The 13946-nt window shown below is 49.8% G+C and overlaps 1 protein-coding gene across 3 annotated transcripts in view; it reads left to right on the plus strand.

The window, feature by feature from the left end:
• The window catches only part of DPF2 (double PHD fingers 2), a 31482-nt gene extending 17536 nt beyond the window's left edge, over positions 1–13946 (plus strand). For 2 of the 3 annotated variants that reach the window (XM_023745646.1, XM_023745645.1), the window contains exons 2-12: positions 5375–5535; positions 5919–6026; positions 6345–6508; positions 7328–7420; positions 7561–7639; positions 8152–8193; positions 9232–9369; positions 9494–9622; positions 9767–9879; positions 10727–10808; positions 12650–13946. In XM_023745646.1, the coding sequence (XP_023601414.1) occupies positions 5403–5535; positions 5919–6026; positions 6345–6508; positions 7328–7420; positions 7561–7639; positions 8152–8193; positions 9232–9369; positions 9494–9622; positions 9767–9879; positions 10727–10808; positions 12650–12726 (1158 nt within the window). In that variant the 5' untranslated portion in view covers positions 5375–5402 and the 3' untranslated portion in view covers positions 12727–13946. The remainder of the gene's footprint in view (positions 1–5374; positions 5536–5918; positions 6027–6344; positions 6509–7327; positions 7421–7560; positions 7640–8151; positions 8194–9231; positions 9370–9493; positions 9623–9766; positions 9880–10726; positions 10809–12649) is intronic. The other variant, XM_023745647.1, reaches the window with a different exon arrangement.

Here is a 13946-nt window from a genome sequence, read left to right on the forward strand (position 1 = left end):
TAGGTCCCCGCGCCTGCGCGTGGGTCGGGCCTCCCGGCCTGAGGAAGAGGGGCAGGGAAGATGGGGGCGGGGGGGAAAAATGGGGTGAAGCTTTGAGTGGCGGTTTCTTTCTTTCCTGGGCCGGGGGGCCCTGGAAGGGGCCGGGAAGAAGAGGGTGGCGCGGAAGGGAACAAGGCGAAAAGAGGGACGTGCCGGGAAGCCCGTGTTGGAATTCCCCCGGGGAAGGGCAGCAGGAGGGTCCGAAGAAGACGTTGCGCTCCTTTGGAAACTGGTGGAGGCCCCGAGGGGCACTCGGGAGCCCCTCGCGGGCAGCCCGCCCTGGGCTCGGCGGGGGCGGGCGGGTCTGAGCGTTCCTTCAGCCGGCGGTTTTGCAGGAGTGTGGGGGCCCGTGTTGCGTCCGAAAAGAAACTTGTCCCGGGGCCGTTCCCGAAGAGGCCGCAGTCGGGGGAGCCTGGGGGAGGGCGGCCCGGGGACCCCACCCGGTCCCCGGCGGAGCGGGCACCGGGCCCCTCCCGGTGGCTGCCCCCAGCCGGCCCGAAGCAGCCGGCTTGCAGCTCTGCGCGTTCAGCATCGCGAGGACTTTTTTTCTTCTCTGAACAGCTGCGTGACGTGGGGGGGTGGGGTCTTAGAGTATCAGGTCCCCAACACCAACAACATCCCCGAGAAGAAAGTGTTGGAGGAGCCGGGAACACAAGGGCAGGAACCTCAGGGGAAGGGCCTTGCGTCGGCGCATCCCGGCATCGCACCCGGGCTCTGGACCGAAGCGGTGCCGCCTGGAGCGGCGATGGGCCGGTGTCTTCGTGGCGGGCAGCTCCCTGTGCGGGGCAGGTGGCGAGCAAAGTTCAGGTTCATCGTTGCTGGGGAAACGGAGAAAGGCCGGGAGCTGCGAGTGGCAGATGCTCTGGGACTTGCTTGGACCGGCCTCCTCCCCGAGGAGGAACCTGCATGAGTGTAGAAAGGGGTTCACGCCGGGGCGGGCGGAGCGGCCCCCCTTCAGTGGGGCTTGGTGCCGGGTCGGAACCCTGAGCGGGTCCAGGTGTCTAGTCGGGGCTTTGGGGTGCCGAGTGGATGGCCAGGGAGAGGCTGGGGAACTGTGCAGGGACTCACCGCTTCTGTCTGTCTGTCTGTCTGTCTGTCTGTGGGGGGCCGAGCCCACTCTCCCCAGGAGCCTTTCAGTGAGAGGAGCTGCCTCTCCTCCCTCCCTCCCTGCCCCAGCCTTTTCCTCCGAATGCTTTCCCCTTCCATTAAGCTAAGTGCCTTCTCCTCCCCCTGTGGTTTTGTGTTTTGGCTTTTTTTTTACTTGCTTTTAGCTGGATCCCCCTGCTTTCAGCTATCCATCCTCCCAACATTATTGTCTTTCTCTCCGATCTGCCCGCTCCAGTTTCCCCCCTCTCTCTGCACACTGACATGTCCCTCCATGTAGAAACGATGCTGTTGATCTGCCACTTGTATACTTATTTTTCCTGATTCGGATGTTCTTTCTTTCTTTGTCTGCCTTTCTCTTTGTTGACTCCCCCCATCCCATGGTAAGGGGAGGTTTTACACAGGTTTCGTGCTTCCCGAAAAAATACAGCTAATACCTTAGAAATCTTACTATACTGGGGGAATGTCAGGCTTGCCTAGATTTTGAGAGTATTATGTAGTGAGATTTTTTATCTTTTTTTAATTATTATTTTTTAAATATATTTTATTGAATTTTTACAGAGAGGAAGGGAAAGAGATAGAGAGTTAGAAACATCGATGAGAGAGAAACATCCATCAGCTGCCTCCTGCACATCTCCCACTGGGGATGTGCCCGCAACCCAGGTACATGCCCTTGACCGGAATCGAACCTGGGACCTTTCAGTCCGCAGGCCGACGCTCTATCCACTGAGCCAAACCGGTTTCGGCAGATTTTTTAAAAATATATTTTTATTTAAGAGAGGAAGGGAGAGGGAAAGAGAGATAGAAACATCAGTGATGAGAGAGAACCATTGATTGGGCTGCCTCCGGGCACGTGCCCTGACCAGGAATCGAACCCTGACCTCCTGGTTCATAGGTTGACACTCAACCACTGAGCCACGCTGGCCAGGCTGTAGTGAGATTTTTTATGTTGAAAGACTTTCTTCAGGGAAATAGGGTTGCCAACCCTTTTGTGTAGTGTTAGAAGTAAGGGGTTGCCCATTTAAATAGAGCATGACATCTTCTTTCTCTTTCAAGAGCTGTAGAGATTGGGAGGGTCACCAGCCACTGGTTCCTGAGTACCAGTAATGAGAAACCAACACTGTCTTCCTTGGTTCTAGTTGCAGAGGGCTGTGGATCACAATACATGTTCCTACAGAACTTTCCCTTTAAAAGGGGTTCCATTCTTTCAGTACCATTCCCACCTGGAAAAAAATGCTTTTCCATAGCTTTTCTTGATCATGGTGTGCCTAGTCTTCTGACAGCTGAGGTTATACATCAGGGTCAGGACTACTACTCATCTTTTCTAGCTTACATCTTTTTTTAAAAAAAAACTTAAATTTGATTTTTAGAGAGAGGAAAGGAATGGGAGAGATAGAAACATCAATGTAAGAGAGAAACATCAGTTGGCCACCTCCTGCATGCCCCCCATTGGGGATCGAGCCAGAAAACCCAGGCAAATCCAACCTGAGACCATTGGGTGCACAGGACGATGCCCAACCAACGGAGCCACACCAGCTGCCTCTGACTTACATCTTGTTCTGGGGGAAGAATTTTCCTATTTATAAATTCTGTGTGCCTCCAAATGTGGTGTCATAATTGAAACAATCTCTAAGGTATTTACTAGGGTAAAATAATAGTAGTAAATATCTGTGGCTGCTGACTAGTTTTGAAACCTGTTAGGTAACAAGATTAAGAGAATAAAGTTAGCTTGAAATTTCTCGCGATAGGACTCTTAAGTTTTCAGAGCTCTCTCATTCTCTCGTGCTCTGTCCTGATCAGGTCCTCTCTCCCCACAACTTGTTTTATTCCCACCTCTCTTACTCACAAGACACTTTGTCCCACCTTCTGAAATTTCACTTAACTCATAAGAACTTTGGTAACCATCTCTCATCCATTCCCCTCACACTGTTTCCAGCCTCCTTGCTTTGCCTTTGCAGCTCTCAGCCAGTCTGGCCCTCCTTCCATTTGACTTGCAGTGTCAGTATCAATTCCCATCAGCAGAAACAAAGGAGCTGCTGCACTCAGCCTTGTTTATCCCGTTTTCCTCTGTATTATGAGGACGTGGCTGCCTCCTAAAGGCCAGCAAATGTGAGCCTGTTTCATTCCTCCACTCCAACACGAGGTTTATGCCTGCCTCACATTACAGTCACCACAGCTCGCTGAAGCACGCCAGGCTGTCCTGTGGTGTCACTGCCTTGTGTGTGGGGTGACTTTCAGTTGCTGGCAACATGCTAAGCTGAGCCTAAGTGGTCGATTGCAGCTGCTCGGTGAAACCCCCCTCAGATTCCAGAAGGGTTTGTTGATGTAGCTCAAGATAGGGACATAAGCAACACAGGCTTACTCTGTTCAGCTTTTCATGAGTCTCCTCTCGTGGAATATGTTGGAACTTATCTAGTCCAGCTTCCCCTGTCTATAGCAGAGGACCTGGAGATCCCATGGTTTGACTCAATGTTCACATTTGATGACTTTCAGCCAAGTCAGGTCCTTTTACTCCCAAGTCAAATCAAGATGCCCAGACATCTTCATTGGTCCTGGAGATACTGTGAGAAAGAAGTCATCTCTGCCCTGTTTATTTTAAGATTGATCAAATATATAAATATGAATTGTTATCGTTTAAGCTCCAGGGCTAAAGTGCTTAGTAAGCCCTAAAGGATGAGAACAACATTGTTTCCATATACATGCTTAGAACCAGATAATCCCTGGCACTGTGCAATATTCCAGCTTTTTAGACCACTTAAAGGTTTACCCTTGATTACAATTTCAAATTGAGCCCAACCAGTGTGGCTCAGTGGTTGCGTATCGACCTATGACACAAGAGATCAAGGTTTGATTCCTGGTCAGGACACATGCCCAGGTTGTGGGCTCCATCCCCTGTGGGGGGCGTGCAGGAGGCAGCCAATCAAATCTATTTTATTTTACTTTTAATATTTTTATTAATTTCAGAGAGGAAAGGAGAGGGAGAGAGAAAAACATCAATGATGAGAGAGAATCACTGATTGGCTGCCTCCTGCACGCCCCCTGCTGGGGATCGAGCCTGCAACCTGGACATGTGCCCTTGACTGGAATCGAATCCAGGACCCCTTCAGTCCGAAGGCCAACTCTGTATCCACTGAGCCAAACCAGCTAGGGCTCTAAGCACATTTTTAAGGAACATGTCCCAATGTATCATATTTTAGGAACAGAAGCACCATTACTATTTACTTTTAATTTACTACACCCATTTTTAAAAATTTGTTATGTGCATATCTCCTAAATTTATATCAACATGAATTAATGTGGGTTTAATAATTCCTTTATAATTTTGCAATATATAATTTGAGATAACTGAGTGTTCCCTGCAAAAGTAAAGTTGATCATTACTTTCTGCAATTATATGTTCAAAAACAAAGTACATGTTGGATGTTGGTAAATTAAAATAATAGCCTTTAAAAAAAGAGAGAGAGAGTAGTTTTCAAGGAAGTTCAGGTTTTTTCAGGTGTTTTTCATGGACTCTAAACTTAGTATACAGAATTAATAAGTCCCCTAGTCACCTGGTTTTTCTCCCTGGAGGCCTACAGTTTCTTTTCCTCCTCTTTTTTCCATAAATGGTAGCATCCTGTAACACTTCTCAACACCTTACCTTGCTTTTTTTTTTTTTTTCCTAGTTGTCTTGGAGATTATTCAATATTAGTACATGAAGAACTTTCTTTTTTCTTTATGGCTAAATAGAATTTCATTTATAGATATACTGTAGTTTGCGTCTCCCAAACCTTGTTGAACTCTTTTCCGCTTTTATAAAAAGGAGCTAACCACTGCTTCTCAGAGTATAAGGGTTAAGAGAAATATATAGCATTTTTTTCCTTATTTCTTTCTTGACCCCTGTTAGAAATAGCATCTTGAGTGCCTCGGGGTTTGGACTCATGAAAGGGCCAAAATAAACATTAGTTTGTTCTCTTTGTGAATTACACTTAAGTCTGATTAGACACATGAAGAAATCATGTGTTCCCAATAGTAATTTATTTGTAAAGTGCCTTTTCTTGTAATGGCTTAGTGAAGGGGCTTGGTGTCTCATGAGGCAGAAATGGAGGCAGATAGAACCAAAGCAACAGTCTCCCAGACTCTTGAGCCTCTGGAGAAGCAAACGGGAAGGGTGAGGGATAGTTCAGCACCTTGTGCCCTGCCCCTCACCCCCAACACATAGACACACTCCTGATTGTTGTCTTTCCTGCAGCCTTGGGGAGCAGTACTACAAAGATGCCATGGAGCAGTGCCACAATTACAATGCCCGTCTCTGTGCTGAGCGCAGCGTGCGCCTGCCTTTCTTGGACTCACAGACCGGAGTGGCCCAGAGCAACTGTTATATCTGGATGGAAAAGCGACACCGGGGTCCAGGTGAGGGTTCAGACTCAGGAGCACAAGGAAGAAGAAGCTTCCTCATTTTAGGGGTGAGCCGGCTGAGAGGGTTTCCCTACTGCTTTCCACATGGATGGATATGGTCTTCATATTCATGAAGCAGCAGACAGGTTCATACCAGCTGCTGGGTTTTCTGCAGGACTGAGGCTGTTATTGGGCTTCTGCAGAGTTCTGTGTTAGCCCAGGCCCCTGAGTTCACATCTGTTTTTCTTTTCTATAAATTACTCCACCCACCCCCGCCCCCGGCATTGCCCATATTCTTCCTTTGCTCTAGAACTCATGGGGCCTATTCATCTAGAAAGTGTTCGATATTATTTTCTAGAACTGGGTTAGGGCTTGACTTCTCTCTCTTCCTTCCACAGGATTGGCCTCTGGGCAGCTGTACTCTTACCCTGCCCGGCGCTGGCGGAAAAAGCGGCGAGCCCACCCTCCTGAGGACCCAAGACTTTCTTTCCCATCTATTAAACCAGGTAAGCCCACTCCTTCCTGAGCAGGGTCATGGCCTGCTGCATGGTAGGCCTGCTGATCTGTTATATACCAGTCCTAATGCTAGATTGTGAGGATACCAAAATGAATAAGATGTGATCCTTTCTTTATAGAACTCGGTCTAATAGAAGAGACAGATAAACAGATAATTTATGGTGCCAAGTGAATTAGGGTGTCTTGGTTCCTGGGCAGCCAGAGACCAGAAGACAGTGACTGGCCTGTGGCTGGCCTAGCACTCTATAGACCAGCGCGGTCTGCTTTCAGCCCTTCTGAGCCTTGCCTCATCCTGACCTTGCCTGCAGACACAGACCAGACCCTGAAGAAGGAGGGGCTGATCTCTCAGGACGGCAGTAGTTTAGAGGCTCTGTTGCGCACTGACCCCCTGGAGAAGCGAGGCGCCCCAGATCCCCGAGTTGATGATGACAGCCTGGGCGAGTTTCCTGTGACCAACAGTCGAGCACGGAAGGTACAAAATTCACACTTTGGCTAAGGGAGCTTTGATGGTACAGAGCCTTCTCCTCATGAGAGGCGTAATCAGAATGGGGGCAAGCTGTGGGCCAGGAGGCAGGCCCCGGAGTTCTGAGTCCCTAATTAGTGCTGGGTACTGACCAGCTTCACTGTCTTTCCCGCTCCTTTCTTTCTAAGTTCAGACTCTCCCTCATTCATCTGTCACAAAAGTTTTTGGGTGCCTGGGGTTACATAAGTGAAATAGAACTGGTCCCTGCCAACAGGCACATAAAACTATACATAAAAATAGTAAGAGCTAAAATTACTGCAGGCACAGTACTAAGTGCTTTTCCATCATTTTCTCCAGTTTATACAACCTTACGAAGTAGGTACTGTGGTCCCCATTTCACATAGAGAGGCTGAAACAGCAGTTAACAAAAATTCCCCATAAGTCCACACAGTTAAGAAGGAAGGCTCTAAATCTAGTAAGTGAAGCACTGGAAGGGGACCACCGATAAACGTGCTTCCGGGGCAGCAGATCAGAGGCAGGAGAGGGCATGGTCACTTGGGGTGTCGGAAATCTGTATGGAAACATGGTGGGAAAGGCATTCCAGGCTAGGGGAACAACATGAGTGGCACAGAGGAGGGCGAGCCCAAAACATCGAAGGGAGAAGGGCAGGGTTATAGGGTGTTGAAGGGTAGCCGTGAGAAATGAGGCTAGAATGGAGAGACCAGGTCACAAAGGAGGTTCTGGTAGCCTTGCCACCGCCATTGTGGGGGAACTTTTGGACGTACATTATTTCTGCCCATCCTAATCCTAATCCTCCTACCCACTCAGCGGATCCTAGAACCGGATGACTTCCTGGATGACCTCGATGATGAGGACTATGAAGAAGACACTCCCAAGCGTCGGGGCAAAGGGAAATCCAAGGTGAGGGGCCAAGGTGCTGCCTACAGCCTGGGGCAGGGAAGCCTGTGGATTCGAGTGAGATTAGCAGCCACTTCCAGGAGAGTTTAAACTCCTTAGGCCCAGACACGTTAGTAAGAGCATCTTTTTGCCCTTTTTGGCAGGGTAAAGGTGTTAGCAGTGCCCGTAAGAAACTGGACGCTTCCATCCTAGAGGACCGAGACAAGCCCTATGCCTGTGACAGTGAGTGCCTCCTGAGTGGGTGGGTAGTCCTTGCCTTGGACCCAGCTCCTGCTCAGGATGTGAGAGGAGGGAGGGCTGTGTTCTTGCTCAGAGCGGTAAAACAAGCCTGGACTCTTGTCCTGCCTGCTGACTGATTTCCTCTGGGACCTCAGGGAGGCCTTGCATTCTGCTACCGGGTGGGTGGGACCTGCATGCTCTGGGAGAGACTTCTGCTATCCCCTGGGGGGGAGGGGGCTGGTGAAGGGGCCACGCACAGCAGGCAGAATCAGCCTCTTGATAGATGGCATCCAGGTCTGCTGGCCCCAGTCAGGCCAGGGCCCCAGAAGTCCAACACCAAGTTTTTCAACGTCTGTTCTCCCCCTTTGCTCTGACCTCCCACTTCTGTCCCTCCACCCTGGGAGCACCATCGCCGCTGAGGTTTCTCTCTCGTTTGCTCCGCTTTCCTGCTGCTGCTGCTCCTGTCTCAAGTATATCAAGGCCTTCTTCTCATGACTTTTCTTTCTGTCTTTCAGATAGTTTCAAACAAAAGCATACCTCGAAAGCGCCCCAGAGAGGTAGCTCTCTCAACTTTTCAGACTTTTGGTTTTCCTATCCCTTTTTCCCTCCTCCCTTGTTCCTCTTGCCTTTCTCATCTCCTGTGATGCTGGTTTAAAAATCTCTGGAATGGCTTGGGGATGGGAGCAGTGGGCTTCTGTTGTGCTCCAATCCTCAGTCCTGGAAGCTGCCTTTCCCACTGCTTGTGTCCCACAAACTTGCTGCTAGGGCTGCTCAGGCCCACTGCATGGGGTGGCTTCAAAAGCATTATAAGAAACCCGTTACAAACAGATCCCTCTGCTCCCCTTTCCCCCAAACAGCCACTTGGTGGTGAGCTAATGTTCCCATCATCCTGCCAACTCCTCCTCCCATCCTCTTCCCACTCCTTTCCTGCTGGCTCCCTGGCTCTTCTTGGTATCACTGCTCAAAAGTACAAGGTGCCTCGTGGAGATTGCTTTCCTTGCTGGTTGGTGGGGTTGGGCAGGGCACTGATTGGTTGGGAGTGTCTTTGAATTTCTTTGGGGGCCAGCTGCCTTGCAGACTCAGTTGACAGGTTATCCCCAAGAGACCCAGGCCCTAAACCTTTATCCACTGGGCAGAGATGGGCTCCGTGTTATATACGGGGTATATATACGAGCCTCCCTCATTTACTAAGAGGCGGGGGAAAGTTTGGATTATCTTTCTTACCTTTCCTCTCCTCCCTATCATATTGCAAGACTATAGAAATTCCCTTTCCTTCCTGACCTGGAGCTCCCCAGACTATTCCCAGGGCAAGTGTTGATGGGCCCGGGCTCAGTCTCACAGACAGCTAATGTGGAAGAGTAGAGGTGGCCATGGATTGGGGTTTAGCAGGGAGAAGAGCCATGGAAGCTGGAGAGCCCCAGGGCCCGATGCTCCTGACCAAGGAGAAGCAGCCGCCACTAAAGGCCTGTCCCAGAATAGAGCTGATTGGGGTGGGGTGGTTGTCTCTGCCTCAGGTGGAGCCCACAGCTTAGAGGGAGAGGGATGTGGCACTCTCGGATCCTAATACCTTTCTCTGCAATCTTCTCCCCACTCAGTCTGTGGAAAACGTTACAAGAACCGACCAGGCCTCAGTTATCACTATGCCCACTCCCACTTGGCTGAGGAGGAGGGCGAGGACAAGGAAGACTCTCAGCCACCCACCCCCGTTTCCCAGAGGTCCGAGGAGCAGAAATGTAAGCTGAGGTGTCAGAAGTGGGACAAGCAGGAGTCGGCCTGGTTATGAAAAACCCTCCTTTGGGGATGGTGAGAGACCTCAAGGCCCCCAGGGGTATCAGAGTTCTTTCTTTCTCGCTATAGCCAAGAAGGGTCCCGATGGATTGGCCCTGCCCAACAACTACTGCGACTTCTGCCTGGGGGACTCAAAAATCAACAAGAAGACAGGACAGCCCGAGGAGCTGGTGTCCTGTTCTGACTGTGGCCGCTCAGGTACTTCCAAGGGCAAGGGCTGCCACAGCCAGCACCCAGTCCCCAAGAGGCTCTTGACTTGTCCAGTGGCTGTCACAGTCAGCCAGGTCACCTCGCTTCTCCCCCATTTCCAGCTCCTGTTTTACTTGCTCCTCCCTCCCACAGGGCATCCGTCTTGCCTGCAGTTCACGCCCGTGATGATGGCAGCAGTGAAGACCTACCGCTGGCAGTGCATCGAGTGCAAATGCTGCAACATCTGTGGCACCTCCGAGAATGACGTGCGTGTCCCTGCCCCTCCCAGCACACTCCTCAGCTCTTACTGTTTTTTCCACAGTTCCCTCTAAAGTGAGCTTTCTAGTGAGAGGGGGCAAACTCTGCATGCCCCTCCCCAGCGTCCTGGGTGGAACTTTGTTTGGCAGGTGTTTGCTGACAATCTGCGTGGTGTCAGACACTGTTCTAGACACTAAGCACACCAAACAAGACAAACAAGGCCCCTGGTTTCATGGAATTTATATTCCTGTGGGAATAAGCAAGGAAACGACATTTTTATGATGTGCCATGAAGAAAATGAAACCAATAATGTGGCAGAGAGAAACTGGCTGACTTAGATAGTCAGAGATGGCTTTTCTGAGGAGGTGGTGTTGGTTTTGAGGTTTGGATGATACCAAGGAGCCAATCCAAGAAGATTTGAGGTGGGGCATTCCCAGGAATGGAACAGCGAGAGCAAAGACCAGGCGAACAAACCAGTGTAGCTGGGTGGAGCCTTCTTGCATTGGGATAGCAGGTAGAAGATGAGGTTGGAAGGCAGGATCACCAGGTCTGAGGGTTTAATCAGGGCAGTGATGTGGCATGTCTTATAAAGATAACTTTGCTGCTCTGTGGAAAATGGATTGTAGGGGACACTGGGGACCATGAAATCAGTTAGGCAGCTGATAGGGTAGAGCTGGGCACCAGTGGTTTTCATGCAGAGATGCCCATGTCTGTCCTTACCTGCCACTGACCTCATCTTTCTTGGAAGTAGCAGCAGTGTCTACATAGCTCTCCTTCCTATCTGTCCCCAGTGGCCTACCTGAGGCCCATCAGTCATTCACCTCCTCCCTTCCTCTTCCGTCGTGCCTTCTCTAGGACCAGCTGCTCTTCTGTGACGACTGTGACCGTGGCTACCACATGTACTGTCTTACCCCGTCCATGTCTGAGCCTCCGGAAGGTAGGTCGCCTGGATCTTTTACTCAGAACAGTTATTAGTAGCTTGGACCATCTCCTGTATAATAAATGAGTTCTCTTATCAGTGATAATCCTTCCAAATCGGGGCGGAGGCACTTTACCTTCACTCAGTTTAGAATGCTTTCCTAGGATTTCAACTTCAAATGTATCATGATTGCACATTATCACCAGATAAATTTGCAAACATCAGCAGTCCGAGAGAGAGCAGACACCGAGCAGAGAACAATTGCCAGAAGGAGTGATTTGTTTTCCTCCAGTTAGTCCAGGAAACGCACTCCATAGCTTGTCTGAAGTGATGTTTTGGTACCAGCTCTTTGAACCTGACAAATCTGAGTGTTCATTTCTACCCAGTCTGGAAGGGACTTGAACCTGGAGCCTGAATGGGTCACTCTGGGCCTTCAATAGTTTGCTTAATAATGCTCCACGTTTATGGAAGCTCTTTGAAGAACCAGTGATGGCACCAAAAAGTGGCTACCTCTCCACAAGGCCCCTTCCGGCCAAATTTCTGTGCTAAACCCTCCTTTATAGGAATTCATGAGCTTACTCAGGAGATGTGAATGCCCAGAAGCTGTTACTATGCACAAAGGATGTGGGCCAGCATTCCAAGCAAGAGAGTGACTTACTATGTGATGTAAGCTAACTTGTAAGGTCAAATAGTGATCCTCCCCTCCCCCCAAGAGAAGCAGGCCACTAACAAAGTCTGAGTCTTTAGCAGCTGCTCTTGACACCTGTCATGCTGAGTTTAGAAATCTACTTTGGGGAGAAGTAATGAGTTCTGTGTTTTACTTTTTTAACCATAAAGTATCAATTTACTGATACAATTCTTTATTAACTGTAGAAGGCTTTCCTTTGGAAGTACTGTCAGACACTAAAGTAGTGGAGAGCTGCAGACAGCAGGGGGTAGGGGAGCGTAGAAGCCATCAGATGGCATAGGCTCTAGGTCAGGGGTTGGCAGACTACCCCACAGCCAAATCTAGCTGCACCTAGTTTAATTAGCTTTCAAGCTAAGAATGATTTTTGTTGTTTTTTTATTTTGAGAGTATGTTTATTAAAACTGGAGACAGTGAAACAAAGGAAGTGCTTAGGATAGAAGAGGCAATAGAGCGAGCCTAGGTGCTCTGCATTGGCTCACTAGAGATGTTATGGAGAAGAAGTGACCCACAGTGGGGCTGCGAGAACTCACTGAAAAGTCAGAGAAAGGGGGGCCTTGGGGACAGAGTGAAAGGGTTAGCCCAGATGAGCTGCCACTGCCTGTTGCCCCCCTGGTTAAAAATTACTACCTCTCCACAAGGCCCCTTCCGGCCAAATTTCTGTGCTAAACCCCTCCTTTATAGGAATTCATGAGCAAGTCTTGTGTGGACCTTTAGAGTTTAGGAGAGAAAAGATGCACACTCGAGAGGGAAGAAAAGCGTGGGTGTGCTCCGAGAGAGGAAGGGAGAGGGAGAGAGAGAGAAACATCAGTGATGAGAGAATCATTGATTAGCTGCTTCCTGCACGCCTCCTACTGGGGATCCTGGGCATGTGCCTTGACTGAGAATTGAACCATGACCTCCTGGTTCATAGGTTAATGCTCAACTACTGAGCCATGCTGGCCGGGCCTCCAGGTGATTCTTTCATCGCCATTGAGAATTATTTTTCATGGTATTTGAAGACCTAGCAGTTTCTCCCAGTTCAGGATAACTTTGAAATTTTGCTATGCAGAACGTCTCCCATCCTGCCTGTAGCCAGTCCTGATACCAGAGATGTTGTGTGGGGATTGGAAGGACAGCAGGTTAAGATTGTGTGGGAGCCATCCTAACCCCATTATGCTTCTCTGTACTGTAGGAAGTTGGAGCTGCCACTTGTGTCTGGACCTGCTGAAGGAGAAAGCTTCCATCTACCAGAACCAGAACTCCTCTTGATGTGGCCAATTCCCCTGTTCCCCCAAACATCTAGGGCTGTTTCCTCCTCTCTTATTTTTCATAACCCATTTTCCCTTCCTCCTCCTTTCAAAAGTCCAGAGAACCTGGGGAGTGGTGGTGCCAACTTGCCTTTGGCAGCAGCAAGCTAAAGTGACAGCTCTGACTGCTTCTGGCCCCAGGCCTCAGGGAGAACGGAGCAACATATGCCCCAAGGTGTACCTGTGGGCCCAGCTTCTCATGGCTCTCCATGAAGTGCATTCACTTTGCCTGCCTTGGGCCCTGGCCCTGATGATCACAGGTTCACACAGTGTCCACTGAGAAAGAGTGGGAGGAAACAGCTCTCTTCTCTCTCAGCTTTGCCTCCACACTGGTCTCCAGGGTTTTCCCTTCCCCCAGGGGTGAGTCAGGCTGGGACCTCTTTACCAGGAGTAGCTGGTAGTGAGCAACTGAGTAAATTGAGGAAGAACTTGGAGGAGCTTTCCATGCCCTTCCTGCTGCTTAGCCTCACCACCCCTTTCCCTCGGAGTGGCTCTCTGCAGCCTTCTGTTCCGGCTGCGGAGGATCCTTTGCCCAAGCCAGTAGGTTCTTGGTCACCCTCTGCGTTCTGCCCTGTCCCATCCGGGGGGAGTAGCAGCTTCACCCTAATTCTTGTGCTTACCTGGCTTACTCTCAACAGATGGTCTCTAGTGACTGCAGCATTCCCCACTCTTGGAATTTCCTATCTTCTGCTTCCCTTCCTTATTCCCTTTGGTTTTGTGGGGAGAGGAAGCATCAGGGGTCCAGGCCAGCTGCTTGGGGGTCACAGGGAGATGTTGGACAATGTGCCTGTTTTTTAATTCGATAAAAAAGCCTACCTCCGTAATCCCCTTTTTGTTCTTCCTGGACCTGGGTATTCAGCTCCTGCCCTTAACTGAATTGAGAGTCTCTGCCTCCTGTTCTGTGGATCCTGGGTCCTGGGTCACAGGGAAGCCACATAGACATCCCTTTCTTCCCTTGCACGCTCACTAGCAGCTGGTAAGGTCTTCACGCCCTGATAACTCAGTTTTCTGCTTGGTAACACTGAAGTAGTGGGAGGGATACTCCACGCTAGGACACCCTGGTGTGGCCTTCCCCTTGGCCATGGGCAGGCCCTCATTCACTGTTGCTTTGGAGTTGTGTCTTTTTTCTTTCTTTAGTTCCCGTATTCTAAACATTAGTACAAATAAACATTTTTACACAGA

This window comes from Myotis lucifugus, unplaced genomic scaffold, assembly GCF_000147115.1.
Source record: "Myotis lucifugus unplaced genomic scaffold, Myoluc2.0 scaffold_562, whole genome shotgun sequence".
Classification (NCBI taxonomy): domain Eukaryota; kingdom Metazoa; phylum Chordata; class Mammalia; order Chiroptera; family Vespertilionidae; genus Myotis; species Myotis lucifugus.